Raw genomic sequence first — 16950 nt, forward strand, 5'->3', positions numbered from 1 at the left:
CCTCGTGCTCTTCTCTGCACCACTTCCAGTGATTGAATGTCTCTCATGTCTCGGTGACCAGAACTGGACACCGTGCTCAGTATGTTGCTTGGAACATTCATAAGACAACTGTAGTGGGCTTTTGGAGGGGTTGGGCTGAATCCAGTAATAGGCAGGTAAGTGTGAGGTCATCCATTTTGGGCCAAAAAAGGATAGATGTGAGTTTTTTAAATGGTGAAAAGCTAGGAACAGTGGAGGACCAAAGAGATTTAGGGGTCCATATACACAGATCACTAAAATGTGGTGGTCAGGTACAAAAATAATCAAAAAGGCTAATGGAATGTTAGCCTTTATAACTAGAGGGCTGGAATATAATGGGGAGGAAGTTTTGCCACAGCTATACAAAGCCCTGGTTAGACCACATCTGGAGTACTGGGTACAATTCTGGGCACCGCACCTTAGAAAGGATATATTGGCCTTGGAAGGAGTGCAGTACATATTCACCAGAATGTTACCAGGGCTCCAAGGGTTAGATTATGAGGAGAGATTACATAAACTGGGCTTGTATTCTTTGGAACATAGAAGGTTAAGGGGTGATTTGATTGAAGTTTTTAGGATTTTGAAAGGAATCGATAGGGTAAATAGAGAGAAACATTTCTGCTGCTGGGGGAGTCTAGGACATGGGGACATAACCTTAAAATCAGAGCCAGACCATTCAGGTGAGAAGCTAGGAAACACTTCTTCACACACAGGGTGGTAGAAGTGTGGAACTCTCCCACAAAAAGCAGTAGATGCTAGCTCAATTAATAATTTTAAATCTGAGATCGATAGATTTTTGCTTTGGGATATGGAGTTAGGTTCAGATCAGCCAGGATCTCATTAAATGGTGGAACAAGGTCGAGGGGTTAAATGGCCGCCTCCTGTTCCTATGTTTCCATGGTCAGGTGCCAAAGTCTCTCAGTGGTATCTGTTTGCTTGTGTTTTTTCCTTCCCCTTCTCCCCTTTTATTCTGATATTAAAATGCTTGTTCATCATTCTGTTTTCAGCTCTGAAGTAGGGCCCTGCCTGAAACGTTGACTGTTTCCTTCTCTCCAGATGCTGACTGACCTGCGTTTCTCCAGTATTTTCTGGTTTTGACTCTCACCCATGCTCTAATAATTGGCATTAGAGCGGGTGACGGCAGATTCCTGAGCTAGTCATCTGTTTTATAAATATCTTCAAATCTCCTACGGCAGCTCATGAAAGAAGTGACTTTATTTCTTTGACATGAGGGCGGGATGGAGGAAAGGAAGAGAAAGATGAAAATGGTACTTGGAGTTTCAGCCATTTTAATCAATGTAATCCCTTCACTTCATTCAGTGAGGGGCTTCCAGCTAATTGTATTTCATAGGGTATAGTCACCTTACCACTACATGTTTTAATATTGAGTTGTTAAGAGCAGCATATAGTTTGTGTAGACCTCTTCCCTGGATTTGAGTGTTGTTTGAAAGAAAATAATGTTTATTCCAGTAGTTGTGCCTCAGTATTAAAGAACCAATGGAGTTGTCGAGTAATCCCTTCTGGGGCAGTGTTGCAAACATTGCTGTTCCATGACAGAAGATACAGCCTTCAGGAGAAAAGGACATATGTTGCTAAAATTCAGATGCACAATTGTTAAACTCTATTTCAGTCACCAATTTTCTGCCCTAATCTCCTGAAGGCATTGATTCCTTGCTTGGGGTTTGGTTCCATGGTTGCTGGTCCACCTCTGATATCTCACCCAAGTGACCAGAGGTTATGAGAAATTCTTTTGCGCAGAGAGTGTCCTTCCAGAAATAGAGGTGAAGCAGAATTCATAATAGGTTTTAAAAGGGATGTGGATAAAAATTTGAAAAAGGAAAATGTGAAAGCTGTGGGGAAAGGACAGAGGTGGACAACTTTCAGCAACTGGCATAGGCACAGTACCTGTGCCACCACCTGAGCTGTAAAATTCTATAGTCTGGGATTCATAAATACCAAGGACCAGGAGCTGTTGTGGCACAGTTGCTACTGGATAAATTCGCTAAGCTGTGGGGGAGGGGTGAGAGAAACTGACCCTTCCTGAAATTTGGAAAGCACAAAACTCCGGGTTTTATGAACATCCAAGGTAACTCATGTTTTGTCATACTATTTTTGTTTTCCTTGAGTTACCCAACAGTGTGATTGAAATCAGTGTGATCTTTGTGACTAAATAGTTTCTAGCTTGTTTCACTGTAAACCTTCCAGTAAAACCTACCTGAAAGCCATCTGTCCGTGAGCAGCTATCTTGTTACCTTCCCAAGAATATGTTGATTCAGTGTTGAGCCTGTAATTAAGGAATCACCTGAAATGCTTTACTAACGGGGATTGTAGGTGGCCTTCACGTTGTACGTTATTGCATAGGTGCCTGATGCTGTTGCAGGTTGTAACACATTCTCAGGGATCCAACAAATTCAAGTCATGGTTAAGTATTTGAATTGGCACAGGTTAGTGTGTTTTTTCCAATAAAGGATGCAGTTCACTAAATCTTGTGATTCCACCCACCACACAGTCTGCTTTGTGTGCAATACATCATGCTCAGTACTAATAGCACAACTTGGATCCCCTCATGACCTCATATACTGTACATTAGAATGATGGTATTGCAAGGCTCCGGAGGGGATCAATATCTACTTGAAAGATATTGGAATCTGGCCAATAATGACAGGAGCCAGTCACACAAAGTGGAAACACCAGGATTTTGATACGACTCTGCCCATCGATCAGATTGCTACTGTTAAACAGATTCCACTTTCAGAAAATCCTGACCATTCTGTCCCAGTATATTTCACAAAAGCATTTCCATTATGCAGCCACCACTTGCACTTTCTGCTTTAACGAGTTTAAAGGTAGACAGTAAATAGGGCATCTGCGTTTCATTGATTTGGCAAGCATCGCAGCATCCACTTCTCAAATATTTTTTAATTGTATTTGGTGCCTGGTGCGGCTGTCTGAGGCTCCTGTTTTATTGGCTGCCAGTGCACAGTGCTTGCCTGCACATAGGATCCCCAATGTGAACTTGCCAGCTTCACCAAGGCTTTTTAAAAAAAAACCCTGATTTTCCTGATGGTCCTTGGGGAATCTCGCAAGTTTATTTTGCTAAATATAAAAGCAACTCTATCCTTTTTTGGTATTTGTATTTCCTCATAACCAGGCAGCATCCTAGTGAATCTGTATTGTACCCTGTCTAAAGCTTCAGTATTCTTCCCATCGTGTGGAGCCCAATACTTCACACAGTGCTCTGTTCTGAGGCCTTATTAAGGTTTAATACAGGCTCTTCATTACCTCCTGGTTTTTGTATTCTGTACCTCTTGAAATAAAACCTAGACTTCCATTAGATTTTTTTTTTACAGCCTTATCAACCTGAGGTGCTGCCTTTAATGTCCTGTGAACCTGTCCCCCCAAATCCCTCTTCTCGCACAGCACTGAGCCTACTCTCATTCACAGTATCATTACTGCTGAGACATTTTGGTACAAAAAATCACCTCACACTTACTGACATTGAATTCCATCTGAAACTTTTTAGCCCATTCCCACATCCTACTCTAGGCCTAGATGAACATAACTCAGCCAGCGTTCTGTTCTTGAGGACTATCCAGTGATGAAATATGTGGACATGGGGTGATCATGGCTGTAATGTCCTCAAGTCAAATTGCTCGTCAGCACTGTCAGCATCTACTCACAGGTGAAGAATGGCCACCTGGGCACTTACGGATCTGCCCCCTAGCATAAGTCAGCAATTTCAAGAGAGGTAGATAGAAGCAGATTCTTCTAGTAGTTGAGGGATCAAGAACGAGGGGCCATAGATAAAAGACTTAAAGCAGAGAAAATCGTGGAGCAGAAACCCTTCTTGTCCTCTATCCCAAGTCAAGTTTAAACATATGCAATCAAAATGTAATGCCCCACGGTGATGTACCTACATTCCAAAAAACTAATTGGCCGTGACTTGCACTATGTTGTTAACGTACTCTGATTGAATGTGCTAGACTACAAAGGATGACAGTCTACAGGGAGCTGAAGACTGCCTCTGACAGCTGTGCAGCTCCCTGCATAGAAAGGATCTCTAAATGTTCCATTCTGCAATTACTCTCTGTGTCTCTACATTGGGTATGACAGGATTTGCACTTCTTGCTGGTATCTAGCTCCCAGTGCAGCTGGATGGTGTGGTTACCAGCCAGGCAGGGCATCCTGTTTCCCCTTCATTCTCTCTTGACTGGTGGGGTGAAAGATACTGCAGCTGATGCCAAATGGCTCTTGCCTGCTGGGATTCAGACCAGAAACTGAATTGAAGTGGGGCATTGAGCCTGCGACCTTTCGACTCCACAGTGCTGCATGTTAGATCTCAGTGACTAACACAGTCACACAGCGAGATTTAACTTCTTTTTAATCTTCAGTGTTCAGCAAGAGATGCATTACAGTCACAAAGATTACATTTTCTGAACTCGTGTCTTCGCATATTCCATTTACCTTCAGAGTTTTCAGCACACACTGACTTTATTAGGGCGGTAACACTGTACCCCACAAGGTTTACCTATATTCGTGTGTTTTATTCTTGGGGCTCTGTCTGGAGGAGCAGTTTTGCACCGATGGGTAGTTGGAATCATCTACGCCGGTCCCACTTATTGTCTCCCTCTCCTCACTTGTATTTCAGAAACAGAAACTAGATGGTACGAGTTACATTTTTCTGATAGGAGTATAATATTTGTTTTCTTCTGGGTCTTCCCTTTAAATACTATGGGTTTTTAGTAACGGGGCATGTGGAGGTGCAAGGTGACTCGGACATTGTTTCCTATGAATGTGTCACCATTTGTTCAAGCCCTTTTACTCCTGGCATCAGCAGAATGCTGTCTGTCCTGTGCTTGTTTTTGCTATTAGCTTTTTTTTTTACAATTTCCTTGATGCAGCTGTTTCTTGTAATCGCAGAATGGTTGTGAGCCTCCTTGTTTATCCCTAATCTGAATATTTAATTTGAAACTATGTAATTTTCCATCTAGGCAAAATAAACTTACTCTGCATTTCAGACATTGTTTTTTATGTACAATGAGCTTGCTGTCAGAGGCAGCCCAGCAGTGTGAACGATTCAACAGCAGTGAAACTTCAGGGAAGCACCTGGAGGGGCAAAGGCCCATTGGGGATCGATGTAAATGCTGCCACTGCTGGTATTTTTGTGTTGGGACCATCGTTTGATGCTGTCATATACAGACCTTCCTCACACTTCTCAGCATCTGGAATGAAGCAGTCAGTCAGTCACAAATGTCTTCAATCTTGTGCCCCACCATAATCATCTCACTTTTTTTTCCCCCCTACCACCCCCACAAACCAAATCTTTCCTGTTGTGTTTAGAGGTGGTGCTATATAAGAAGGAATGTACTTGCATTTCTATAGCACCTTGCATGTCGCCTGGTCATCCCAAAGCGCTTGATGGCCGATGAACTACTTATGAAATGTAGTCGTTGTTATGTAGGAAAATACGATCATCAATTTGCACAGAACAAGGTCCTACAAACAGCAATGACGTAAATGACCAGATAACCCATTTTGGTGATGTTGGGACAAATATTGGCCAGGACACCGGGCAGAACTCCCTGCTTTTCTTCGAATAGGCCATGGGATTTTTTGCATGCACCTGAGAGGGCAGATAGGGCCTCAGTTTAATGTTTCATCCAAAAGACGGCACCTCCGACAGTGCAGCACTCCCTCAGTACTGCACTGAAATGTCAGCCTAGATTATGTGCTTAAATCTAGATTGGAGCTTGGGCCCACAATCTTCTGACTCAAAGGCAGGAATCCTACAAACGGAGCCAAGCTGACACTTATAAATGAAAGTTGTTGCAAGTGGAAGTTAAATTGTTGGGGTGGGGGGAGCAAGTGCAAACAGATCAGAGTGATGTGCAGACTGCTTTAAACCAGGATCAAACAGGCTGATGGGTTTATAATGTCCCATTTGTGATGGGTTATAGAGACTGTGGGGGAAAAATTGGATAGGGGCCGTTTTTGGATGAGGGTAGCGTGATGTGCTGTTACCCCCGCCCAGTGGCTGCTGCGCAGGTAGGACGCAAGTTTCGGCTCACCTGCAATCAGCGTTCCATTCCGGGCCTCGCATGTGGAATCGATGATGCAATTCGCACTTTCAGCCACCAGGGGAGCTCAATCTCTTAAAGGGAGGATGTTTCTTAAAAATCTCTTAAAGGTAGCTGGAACCTGTTATTTGCTAAAATTAACAGTCTACTGTCTGCACGGAGTCTGAACTGAGATCAGACATCACACACGTAAAACAGGTCCCATCCCTATGTTTACACACTGATGAGTTATGTTAAAACATTGAATAAAGGTTGTGCACTACTAAATCCCACATCCTCCAACCTGCATGCCAGACCTCACCAATCTGCCGATCTGAATTGGTACCAGGCCTGCGATTGTGCGTGCACCAAGGTTCTCTGCTGATGCACTAGAGACCTCGGTGCAAGAGGTGGACAGAAGGAGGGACATCCTATATCCCTGCGGGGGGTGGGGTGGCAAGAGACCCTCCAGACATATATCCAAAAGGCAGCGGGGGACAAAGTCAATGCCAGGTGCACAGCATCATGAACATGGATACAGTGCAGGAAGAAATTCAGTGCTTTGACATGAGTGGTCAAGGTGAGTGAGGTCACCTGTCAAGTGGCGTCTCATACCAACGGCACCCCGCACTACACCCCCCATCATCCACATACCAACAAACTCTTTCCATCAGTACTCAACTCTTCCAACCAGATGCTTCTTCTCACCCTTACACATTACCACTGTTTCAAGCTGTCCACCCACAACTCACAGGCCACACACACTAGCTATTCAACCATGACAGGCACATCACCCAGGCACATGTCCCGCTTTCTTGCAGGAGAAGGTGGCGCAAGTGGCAGTGGCATTTAGCCCCATGAACCTGTTCCACCATTAAGTGAGATCATGGTGGACCTGTGACCTAACTCCATTTACCCGCCTTAACCCCATATTCCTTAATACCCTTGGTTCATGGAAATCTATCAATCTCAGATTTAACATTCACAAGTGAGCTCGTATCAACTGCCGTCTGCAGAACAGTGTTCCAAATGTCTCCCACCCTTTGCGTTTAGAAGCATTTCCTAACTTCACTCCTGCATGTCCTGGCTCTAAATGTTAGGCGATGTCCCCGTGTCCTAGTATTGAAGTCTAGGAGACCTCCAAAATCAGTTACAAATGACTCGGCAGCCAGAAGCAATAATCCAGCCACTAACCTGTAAATTTTGCATGGTCCCTTCAAATAGCGCTGGTGGGAGGAGTTCCAGGCACTCTAAGACGCGTTCAGATGGTTGAGGTTAAGAGTTGAGCGTTAAGTCCCAAAATGGTGTCTATCGCTTTAAATCAGTGTTGCACACTGATTGAAGCCATTTTCTCCCTACTTGACATGATTCCAGCGTTCATTATTTGCGCCTGCTCTAACTCCCATACCAAGATGGCATCCGGCGCACGTCATGCGCGTCCAAGACGCCATCTTGGATGTCGGAGAGGCCGTGTAGCGCCGAAACAACGGGCACTACGCGACCCCAATTTAGAGCCCTATATTAGTAAGTTACACTACATGGATGTGTGCTATTTGGGAAAAGAAAGGCTAGCAGGGGTTAAAACAATGATTTGATTAAACTAAATATGTTAGTAAGTACTTGCAAAATATGATTTTTGTAACCAGACTTTACTGTGCTTGAAATTTCAGGATGAGACTGGTGCTTATCTAATAGACCGAGATCCTACATATTTTGGGCCAGTGCTGAACTATCTGCGACATGGGAAGCTGGTTATTAATAAAGATTTAGCAGAAGAAGGCAAGTCCTGTTTGTTACATCTTCAATTTCTTTTGTTTATCTTTATTATGTTCTTAGATTAAAAAGAAAGGAATGAGAAAAGGCTGTTTGGCTGACCAAAGCCTCTTGTATTCAAACTTTCGCAGCCTCACATCCAACTTGTTTTGAGAGCACCCTAAATTCTGTTTCTGCTGCTCTGCCTGACACATTATTCCAGACACCTGTCACACTTTGTGAAGATGTTGTTTCTGCTATCTGTTTTGTACTTATTTTTCACTAGTTTCTATTTGAGGCCTTGTCTAAGCTAATGAATAGCTTCTATACTTCAGTGAGGTCCTTGAAAATGCACGGCTGTAAACCTCAGCGATGGCTCTCATCCTGAGATGTTATCTGTGGAATAAGATGAAAAGTACTGGATGTGGCTCTGTCCAGTAAAAGTCAATATTTAAAACATTGTTTCTTTTCACCCATGAATTGCAAATATTTGAGTTGTGGTTGAAAAGAACCTATCTGCAGTATTATAGATTGAAAATACTTGAAGGTAGTTTTGTCCCTTTCAGGTGTGCTGGAGGAAGCAGAATTTTACAACATCACATCACTAATAAAGCTAGTGAAAGACAGGATAAGAGAAAGAGACACCAAAACGTCGCAGGTGAGTGGAAAGAGACCGGGTGCAAGTACATGAAATGACCTTGAGGGATTGGTGGGCGGAGGTTGGGAGCGAGAGATTCCAAGTGTTGAAGAAAGAGCTGTACTATTCCCAATGATGGGAAGTTCTCTCACTTTCTGTATGGATGTTCAGAGCTTATTCAGTGATATTCCCTTTTGGGAGCAGTCCCATTTTGGCATATATTATTGGTCATGCAATTTCCTACAGCAGCTTTGGAATGCAGAGCTTGCATGTATGCATTTAAGGGGAAGCTAGATAACCCCATGAGGAAAAAAGGAATAGAAGGATATGCTGATAGGATTAGATGAAGTAGGAAGGGAAGAGGCTCGTGTGGAGCATAGATCTGTTGGGCCGAATGGCCTGTTTCTGTGTTGTATATTCGATGTAACATCGGAACAAGAGGAAGCCATTCGGCTCCTTGAGCCTGTTCCGCCATTCAATCAGATCATGGCTGATCTGTATCTTAATTCTATTTACCCACCTTTGCTCCATATCCCTTGATACCCTCACCCAACAAAAATCCATTGATCTCATTCTTGAAAGCTCCAAATGACCCCCCAGCATCCATAGCATTCTGGGGGAGAGTGTTCCAGATTTCCACTACCCTTTGTGATAAAGTGCTTCCTGACATCACCCCTGAATAACCTAGCTCTAATTTTAAGGTTATGTCCCCTTGTTCTGGATTCCCCCACCAGAGGAAATCATTTCTCCGTTTCTACCCTATCACATCCTTTAAATATTTTAAACACCACAATTAAATCACCCCACTGTCTTCTAAACTCAAGGGAATACAAGCCAAGTTTATGCAACCTGTCCTCATAATTTAACTTCTTGAGCCCAGGTGGTATTCTGGTGAATCTGTGCTGTACCCCCTCCAAGGCCAATATATCCTTCCTGAGCTGAACACAGTACTCCTGATGGGGTCTGACCGAGGCTCTAGACAACTGAAGTATCATTTCCTCCCCTTTGTATTCCAGCCCCCTTAGATAAAAGCCAACATTCCATTAGCCTTTTTGATTACTTTTTGTACCTGCACACTAGCTTTAAGTGATTTGTGTACATGGACACTCAAATCCCTTTGCTCCTCGAAAGCTCCTAGTCTCTCAGCCTCAATACAGCCCCCGACCTGTTTATACTAAGATCACTGGGGTAAAGTAGATTGTACAGGTGCCAGCAAGTACTTCCCCCATGTTTCGGTTCATAAAAGTGAAGTATAATTTGGGCCATAGAGAAAGTCCCTGGGGCAATTCCAGGTCCATGCTGAGCTGAAATGTCAGTTGGTCTCAGCACCCCTGGATTCGGAAGAGATAAATTTGCCTCAGTTTCTGTTCCTGATTACTAACCAGTGCTGGAAAAGTGCATTTGTGTTGATGTTGGGGGAAGATAGGGTAAGACTCTGCTGAGGTGTGCTTCCCTCATGACAGAATAGTCTGTTGACACTCATTTCCTCGCCAGTTGTACAAGGTATCAGTGCTGCTGGTATCGTATTGTATAGGGAGGCAGGGGCATTAGGAGCATGGGAAAGTGAAGGTGAAAGCAGCAGGAAACTGAAGGCGTGGTGGCAAAAGATTCTGTGGCGATCTGAGACCCAAAATACATTTTTTTTTTAAAATAGTATTCCAGACTACAACCACAGAGAAGGATGTGTTTTGCAGATGGTGGTTAAACGATGTGCAAATCCTTGCCTGTTGCCAGAATATTTTTAGCACTTAATAGATAATTGCTGCCATGCAAATGCAAAGATTGCAGCAACATTTAAGTATATTAGAAAAGTGCCGCAGTAAACGTGTTCAAAAATACAATCTGTCGTCATTCAGAGATCTGAAAGAGATGAATGCAGTCCTGTGTACGTGATGGTGTGAGTGTTGATAGCAGTATACTGCTTTGGTTATCAAAGGGAGAAGTGCCTCTGAGCAGGAGCTGCCACAGTAATTGACATAGCTTCAGTTCTGCAGAGCCTGCTAAAAACTACCCTTTAAAAGAGGTGTTGTGCAGCTTCCCGCATGGCTCAGCTTATCCAGTGAGTAGCTGAGCCGTATGGAACAAGAAGGGCCCGAGTTCAGTCCCTGGTCAGTGCTGAATTAGCTGATCTCAGTTGGGGCTGTGTTAGAAGTATTAGAATTAACTTCTGTTCCTGTGTTAGGGAGAGGAAAATCAGCCAGGATTTCCTGCTCCTTTTATCTATCCAGCAACCCCTGGTGGAAATGCATGTGTGTGGGTGAGGGTTAGGCTGAGCTGTGAATAACATGCTGAAACTAATTGTTTGGTGTCACATGAATAATGACCACCTGGGAAGGTAACAGAACAAGGATTGCCATCAGGAGGATAGGGAAGAGAATTGACCAAAAAATGTGTCCTTTCAGGGAGTTCAGTGTCTGTTAGGTAAAATACAATGAAGTATTTGACAGTGTGGGATAGGGACAGTTTGCACTGAAACACGCGTTATAACTGAAGGGGCGATTACTTTCATTTATATGTGTGCACAGGATCAGTGCATTCAGTAAAAATATGTACACTCTCAAATTATAATCCCATTTTCACTTTTTAATAATTTACAAACTTTGAGGTGTAACTTGTCCCAGTGAGTATTTTCTTTGTTAATTTCAGGTGCACTTTAAGATTCTTTCCTAGGCTTTAATTAGATTTTACCTGCACTATTTCCACCATTGGAAAAATCCCCAAAGTTCATCAACTGTAATTCCATAACTTTTTCTTTAATGGATCTTTGAGCTAGGAAGTGATTCGATTCCTCTTGCCTTGTAACCCTCAGATCCCAGTGAAACATGTCTATAGAGTGCTGCAATGCCAGGAAGAGGAGCTCACCCAGATGGTGTCTACCATGTCTGATGGCTGGAAGTTTGAACAGGTAAGGATGTTAACGCAATCAGTTAGACTTTGAGATCTAACCAGCATTAGGTTATACTGTAGTTGGGAGTAATATAAAAGTTCCTCTTTCACTTTGGTGCACCACACCATGCCATTAGTAATGAACAGATGATGCACCTTTAGCCATTTGAAGGCAGCCTCGATAGTTGGCTGGACCAAATACAGATTCAAAGCATCAATGTCCTGACCAAACAAGTTCTTGATTCAAATTTTATAGCTGCTCATTTACGGACATTTTTTGAGCTGGAGCAGAATATATTTTTTTAAAAAGCTTCTAAAAATGAATCTCTGGTCAAAAGGTGTGTGAGCATTTAGTGATGTAAACAAAGTCCAAATGCTTCATAGATTGTATTGTGGCTGCAGGCTGTGACTCTTCAATATGATTCCTTCCAAACTTTCTCTATGCGATGGACCTGGGGACATGGTTGGTTTTCCATTCCAAGGGAATATTCCTTCCTAAACAAGTTTCCGCATGTTACAGTCCCCATTCCAATCATTAGAAGCATAACTGGGCAATGTATTTATTATTGTGGCAATAGCTATATTTATAACTGCATTTTTTCATTATTCCTTGACTTAAAAACATCAGGTCTGCCATTTTAGGTACATCACATTGTGCTGATGGTTAATATCCACACTAACTCCTAGAACACTGCCATTACTCATTGAGAATCACATTTAAGTTGCTGCATTACTTCAAGTTATCTTTTATGGGGGGAAGGGGGCAGTTATCTATAAGACTTGTAAGTGCAGATTTATGAATTGGAGTGTGTTACCCTAAATAAATATACTTTGTCAACATGTTCTATTATAAATTCGTATATCCACATTTATAATGGAAACTGCAGCACCACCACTGGCAGGAAGGTGTGTTTACAGCGTGACCAGTTTACACAGACAGTTTCCATTATAAATGTGATCGTCGGAATTTATGATAATATGAAAATCAGGTTGGAATGTTTGACTTTACAACAGGGACTAAATTCCATCTCTTCACCCTGGTTCAATGTCTTCCACCCCCCGCCCCAATCCCACTTCACCTGAAGACTACCCTTTGGTCTTGACTCCCTTTATGTAACACCATGGGAGATCGACCAATATATATAATGCAGTCTGCAACCGTCAGAGGTCCTGGTAAGTGGGGGCAAATCAGACAGTAAATTTTGCCTTTTTAAGGCTTGCATTTATGTAGCGTCTTATTCCATTTCTCAAACAGCTCAGTGTTTCACACGCAATGGCCACACGTTACTTTGAAGTGACTGTTTTGTAGGCAAATGCTTGGCCTGATTAGTGAGAGACTCGCCCCCTGGTAGGAGCAAGTGCGATGCTGCACATTCTCTGTCGGTTGAGTGTTTGGCTCTGTTTACATCACTCGCAGTATCTCCGATCTTCCCCAGTGCACAGAAGCAGAGTGTTTGAACCTTTTGCTCTCTCTTGAGTCCAGTCATTCTCCCCAGGCAACTGCTGTTTCCTGCTTCCCAGCTACCCTGGCACAATTCGACCTTTCCGACTGGGTTTGTGTACCCAACAAGTATTGTTTTGTAAACTGTAGAATTGGCTTAAAAAAAACTGCTGTTTCTCCTTTTTAAAAAAAATCGATTTGGGCTAAATGGCAATTAAAGATTGACGTCAATATTTTTGTGCCAAAGAGATCTTAAATAGCTTGGCTGGAAATAAGTTATTTTTAGGGTCCAATTTAATAAGGTTTTTCAATTCACATACTATCGCATTAAATCTTAAATCACCTTTTTTTTGCGAGTTCATTGTATTAAAAATATCATACTACGTATCCCAGAAAGTGGCGATATTTGACCTGTATCTTCGTTTTCTCCTTCCTCCAATTGAAATCTCACCTTTTGAACTAAAATAGATTATGGATTCTGCAACTTTTTTATTGCTGATTTCCCCCTCTTCTGAAGGGGATGCTTCTTAGGGTATGTTTGCACAGCTGCTGGCCACCCTCGGGTACCTCCCCAAGGTAGCCATTCTTCACGTATGAGCCTAGACAGTGGCGTTTACCAGCTGTTCATCTATGCAGGGCATCACATCCAAACCCCATCCTGTCCTCACCATACATGCACTTTCTAACAGGGGTCAGTGGAGAACTAATGGGAGCCCTGGCTGATTTCCCCCCCCCCCCCCCCCCCAACCCAGAGGTGCTGAGGATAATTGTAACACCCCAAGTACAACCCTAGGTGATCAGATAACTCAGTGCAAACCAGGGATATTCTGGACCTGAGTCGCTGGGGAGTTTGTAACTATTTTTGCTTTAAGACTGAGGGCCCTTTGCTCTTCTCCCCTATGATCTTATACTCGCACTTTCTCTATTTAAGTGGATGTAGACGGCATCATTGCCAGATCTCTCTGCCGTATAACCAGCCACTAGCACTTTGTGTAGGAGCAGACCTAGGGGTCGGTCATCTCAATCCCACAGACAAAAAAGACCTGGCCTCAACTAGACACCTCCATCCTGTATAATGACTGGGATCATGGAATGGGCAATCACAGGCTACCGTCCGCCATTCTTTGGCACCCAAGATTTTACGACCTTAAAGGAAAGCAGGACTTGTTTGCTGATCAATATTTCTGATTCATATTTTGAATAATTGCCGCTCTACTAGTGTTGAAAACGATCAGTGAAACTGTATTTGAAATGTAATAAAAATCAGTTTTAAATGTGTTTAATTTACACCTTTTGAAAACTTAAAATGAAAGAACTTTTAGTATACCCAGTGTTACAAACTCTCTGCTCTGGTTGTTACAGCTGGTCAGTATAGGTTCCCCGTACGGCTATGGGCGGGACCATCAGTCAGAGTTTCTACTGATTGTGTCGAGGGAAGTGAAGGGGGAGGAGACCAGTTTCCACAACAGCAGCAGTGAGGTCTGTCCCAGTAATACCCTCCATTCTCACTCTAATAATGCACGGCCTATCTCCATGTCTTCCTGCTTGTTACCATTGCTTGCTTTACATTACATCTTCCCATTCTTGGAAAGGTCATGTTTCAATTCTGTGGTATGCTGATATTGTGTGTGTGTATGTATAATATATATTTAGTGCACACATACTTACACATACAACACATTTTTCACACTTTTTTACACCAGCTGTTTGCACTGCTCAATGCATTGGGATTTTGCTTCTCTGTAATGTATTTTTTAGCAGCTTTAAAAAGATATGTAGACCTGAAATACAAGTTATGAAATCAGATTTGAAAACAAAATAAAATCAAGTCTTTATTTTTTCGGTAATTCTGGTTGTACACGGTATTTTGAGGAAAACTACATTAGGCTTGGTTAAACATTTATTTAAGAGGTTGTCTCTTGTCATCTTGTGCGATGATTGCTGTTTGGTTGGGCAGTGTCTATAAGGTTTGAGGACCAGCTTTTTTTTTTAAGACTGTTGTAAAACTATTGTGAAAACTTATTTGAGTTGACCTTGAGCAGCAGCACTGAAGCCCTGGTCTGAAAACAGAAAATGCATGAAACACTCAGCAAGTCAGGCAGCATCTGTGGAGAGAGCCAGGTAGGATTAACGTTCCAGGTCAATGACCTTTCGTCACAACCAGTTTCTCTCTCCACGGATGCTGCCTGACCTGCTGAGTGTTTGCTGCATTTTCTGTTTTAATTCCTGGTTTCCAGCACTTGCTGTGTTTTGCTCTTTGTTTTACTGAAGTGCTGGTGTCTGGAGTGCAGAGTAGCCCTGATGGAGTAGACGATCTCTCTGTACAAAGGCTCGCTCCAAGATATTCCCTGCATATTCAGTGCAATCAGCAAGCCTGCTGAGAACTTCCAGAAAATTGTAATTCCTACTAATTTTGGTCTTATTTCAAAGCCAGATGACTTTTTTCCTGACACTGAATTTATAGTTTAAATAGACCCTACAGCATACAAAATGTTTTTTTTATTCGTTCATGGGATGTGGGCGTCACTGGCAAGGCCAGCATTTATTGCCCTTGAGAAAGAGATGGTGAGCCGCCGCCTTGAACTAGTGCAGTCCGTGTGGTGAAGGTTCTGCCACAGTACTGTTAGGTAGAGTGTTCCAGGATTTTGACCCAGCGACGATGAAGGAACGGCGATATATTTCCAAGTCGGGATGGTGTGTGACTTGGAGGGGAACGTGCAGGTGTTGTTGTTCCCATGTGCCTGCTGCCCTTGTCCTTCTCGGTGGTAGAGGCCGCGGTTTGGCAGGTGCTGACGAAGAAGCCTTGGCGAGTTGCTGCAGTGCATCCTGTAGACAGTACACACTGCAGCCACGGTGCGCCAGTGGTGAAGGGAGTGAATGTTTAGGATGGTAGATAGGGTGCCAGTCAAGCGGGCTGCTTTGTTCTGGATGGAGTCGAGCTTCTTGTATTTCATCACATTCCTTACTTGTATCTTGTAGATGGTGGAAAAGCTTAGGGGAGTCAGGAGGTGAGTCACTCGCTGCAGAATACCCAGCCTCTGACCTGCTCTTGCACCCACAGTATTTATGTGGCTGGTCCAGTTAAGTTTCTGGTCAATGGTGATCCCCAAGATGTTGATGGTGGGGGATTTGGTGATGGTAATGCTGTTGAATGTCAAGGGGAGGTGGTTAGACTCTCTTGTTGGAGATGGTCATTGCCTGGCACTTGTCTGACGTGAATGTTACTTGCCACTTATCAGCCCAAACCTGGATGTTGTCCAGGTCTTGCTGCATGCAGGCAGGGATTGCTTCATTATCTGAGGGGTTGCGAATGGAACTGAACACTGTGCAATCATCAGCGAACATCCCCATTTCTGACCTTATAGGAACAGGAGTAGGCCATTCAGCCCCTCATGCCTGCTCCGCCATTTGATAAGATCACGGCTGATCTGTGATCTTACTCCATATACCCGCCTTTGGCCCATATCCCTTAATATCTTTGATTGCCAAAAAGCTATCTATCTCAGATTTAAATTTAGCAATTGAGCTAGTATCAATTGCCGTTTGCGGAAGAGAGTTCCAAACTTCTACCATCCTTTGTGTGTAGAAATGTTTTCTAATCTCGCTCCTGAAAGGTCTGGCTCTAATTTTTAGACTGTGCCCCCTACTCCTAAAATCCCCAACCAGCGGAAATAGTTTCTCTCTATCCACCCTATCCGTTCCCCTTGATATCTTATAAACTTCGATCAGATCACCCCTTAACCTTCGAAACTCCAGAGAATACAACCCCAATTTGTGTAATCTCTCCTCGTAACTTAACCCTCGAAGTCCGGGTATCATTCTAGTAAACCTACGCTGCACTCCCTCCAAGGCCAATATGTCCTTCCAAAGGTGCGGTGCCCAGAACTGCTCACAGTACTCCAGGTGCGGTCTAACCAGGGTTTTGTATAGCTGCAGCATAACTTCTGCCCCCTTGTACTCCAGTCCTCTAGATATAAAGGCCAGCATTCCATTTGCCTTCTTGATTATTTTCTGCACCTGTTCATGACACTTCAATGATCTGTGTACCTGAACCCCTGAGTCCCTTTGGACATCCACTGTTTTTAACTTTTTACCATTTAGAAAGTACCCTGTTCTATCCTTTTTTGATCCAAAGTGGATGACCTCACATTTGTCTACAT

General features: G+C 43.2%; 1 protein-coding gene across 2 annotated transcripts in view; it reads left to right on the forward strand.

Annotated features, from left to right (window-relative positions):
- kctd5a (potassium channel tetramerization domain containing 5a) overlaps positions 1 to 16950 on the forward strand; it is a 74039-nt gene that overhangs the window by 30742 nt on the left and 26347 nt on the right. The window contains exons 2-5 of one of the 2 annotated variants that reach the window (XM_068003076.1): positions 7745 to 7853; positions 8393 to 8484; positions 11273 to 11368; positions 14153 to 14269. In XM_068003076.1, coding sequence (XP_067859177.1) covers positions 7745 to 7853; positions 8393 to 8484; positions 11273 to 11368; positions 14153 to 14269 — 414 coding nt within the window. The remainder of the gene's footprint in view (positions 1 to 7744; positions 7854 to 8392; positions 8485 to 11272; positions 11369 to 14152; positions 14270 to 16950) is intronic. The other variant, XM_068003078.1, reaches the window with a different exon arrangement.

Source organism: Heptranchias perlo, chromosome 22 (assembly GCF_035084215.1).
Source record: "Heptranchias perlo isolate sHepPer1 chromosome 22, sHepPer1.hap1, whole genome shotgun sequence".
NCBI classification, from domain to species: domain Eukaryota; kingdom Metazoa; phylum Chordata; class Chondrichthyes; order Hexanchiformes; family Hexanchidae; genus Heptranchias; species Heptranchias perlo.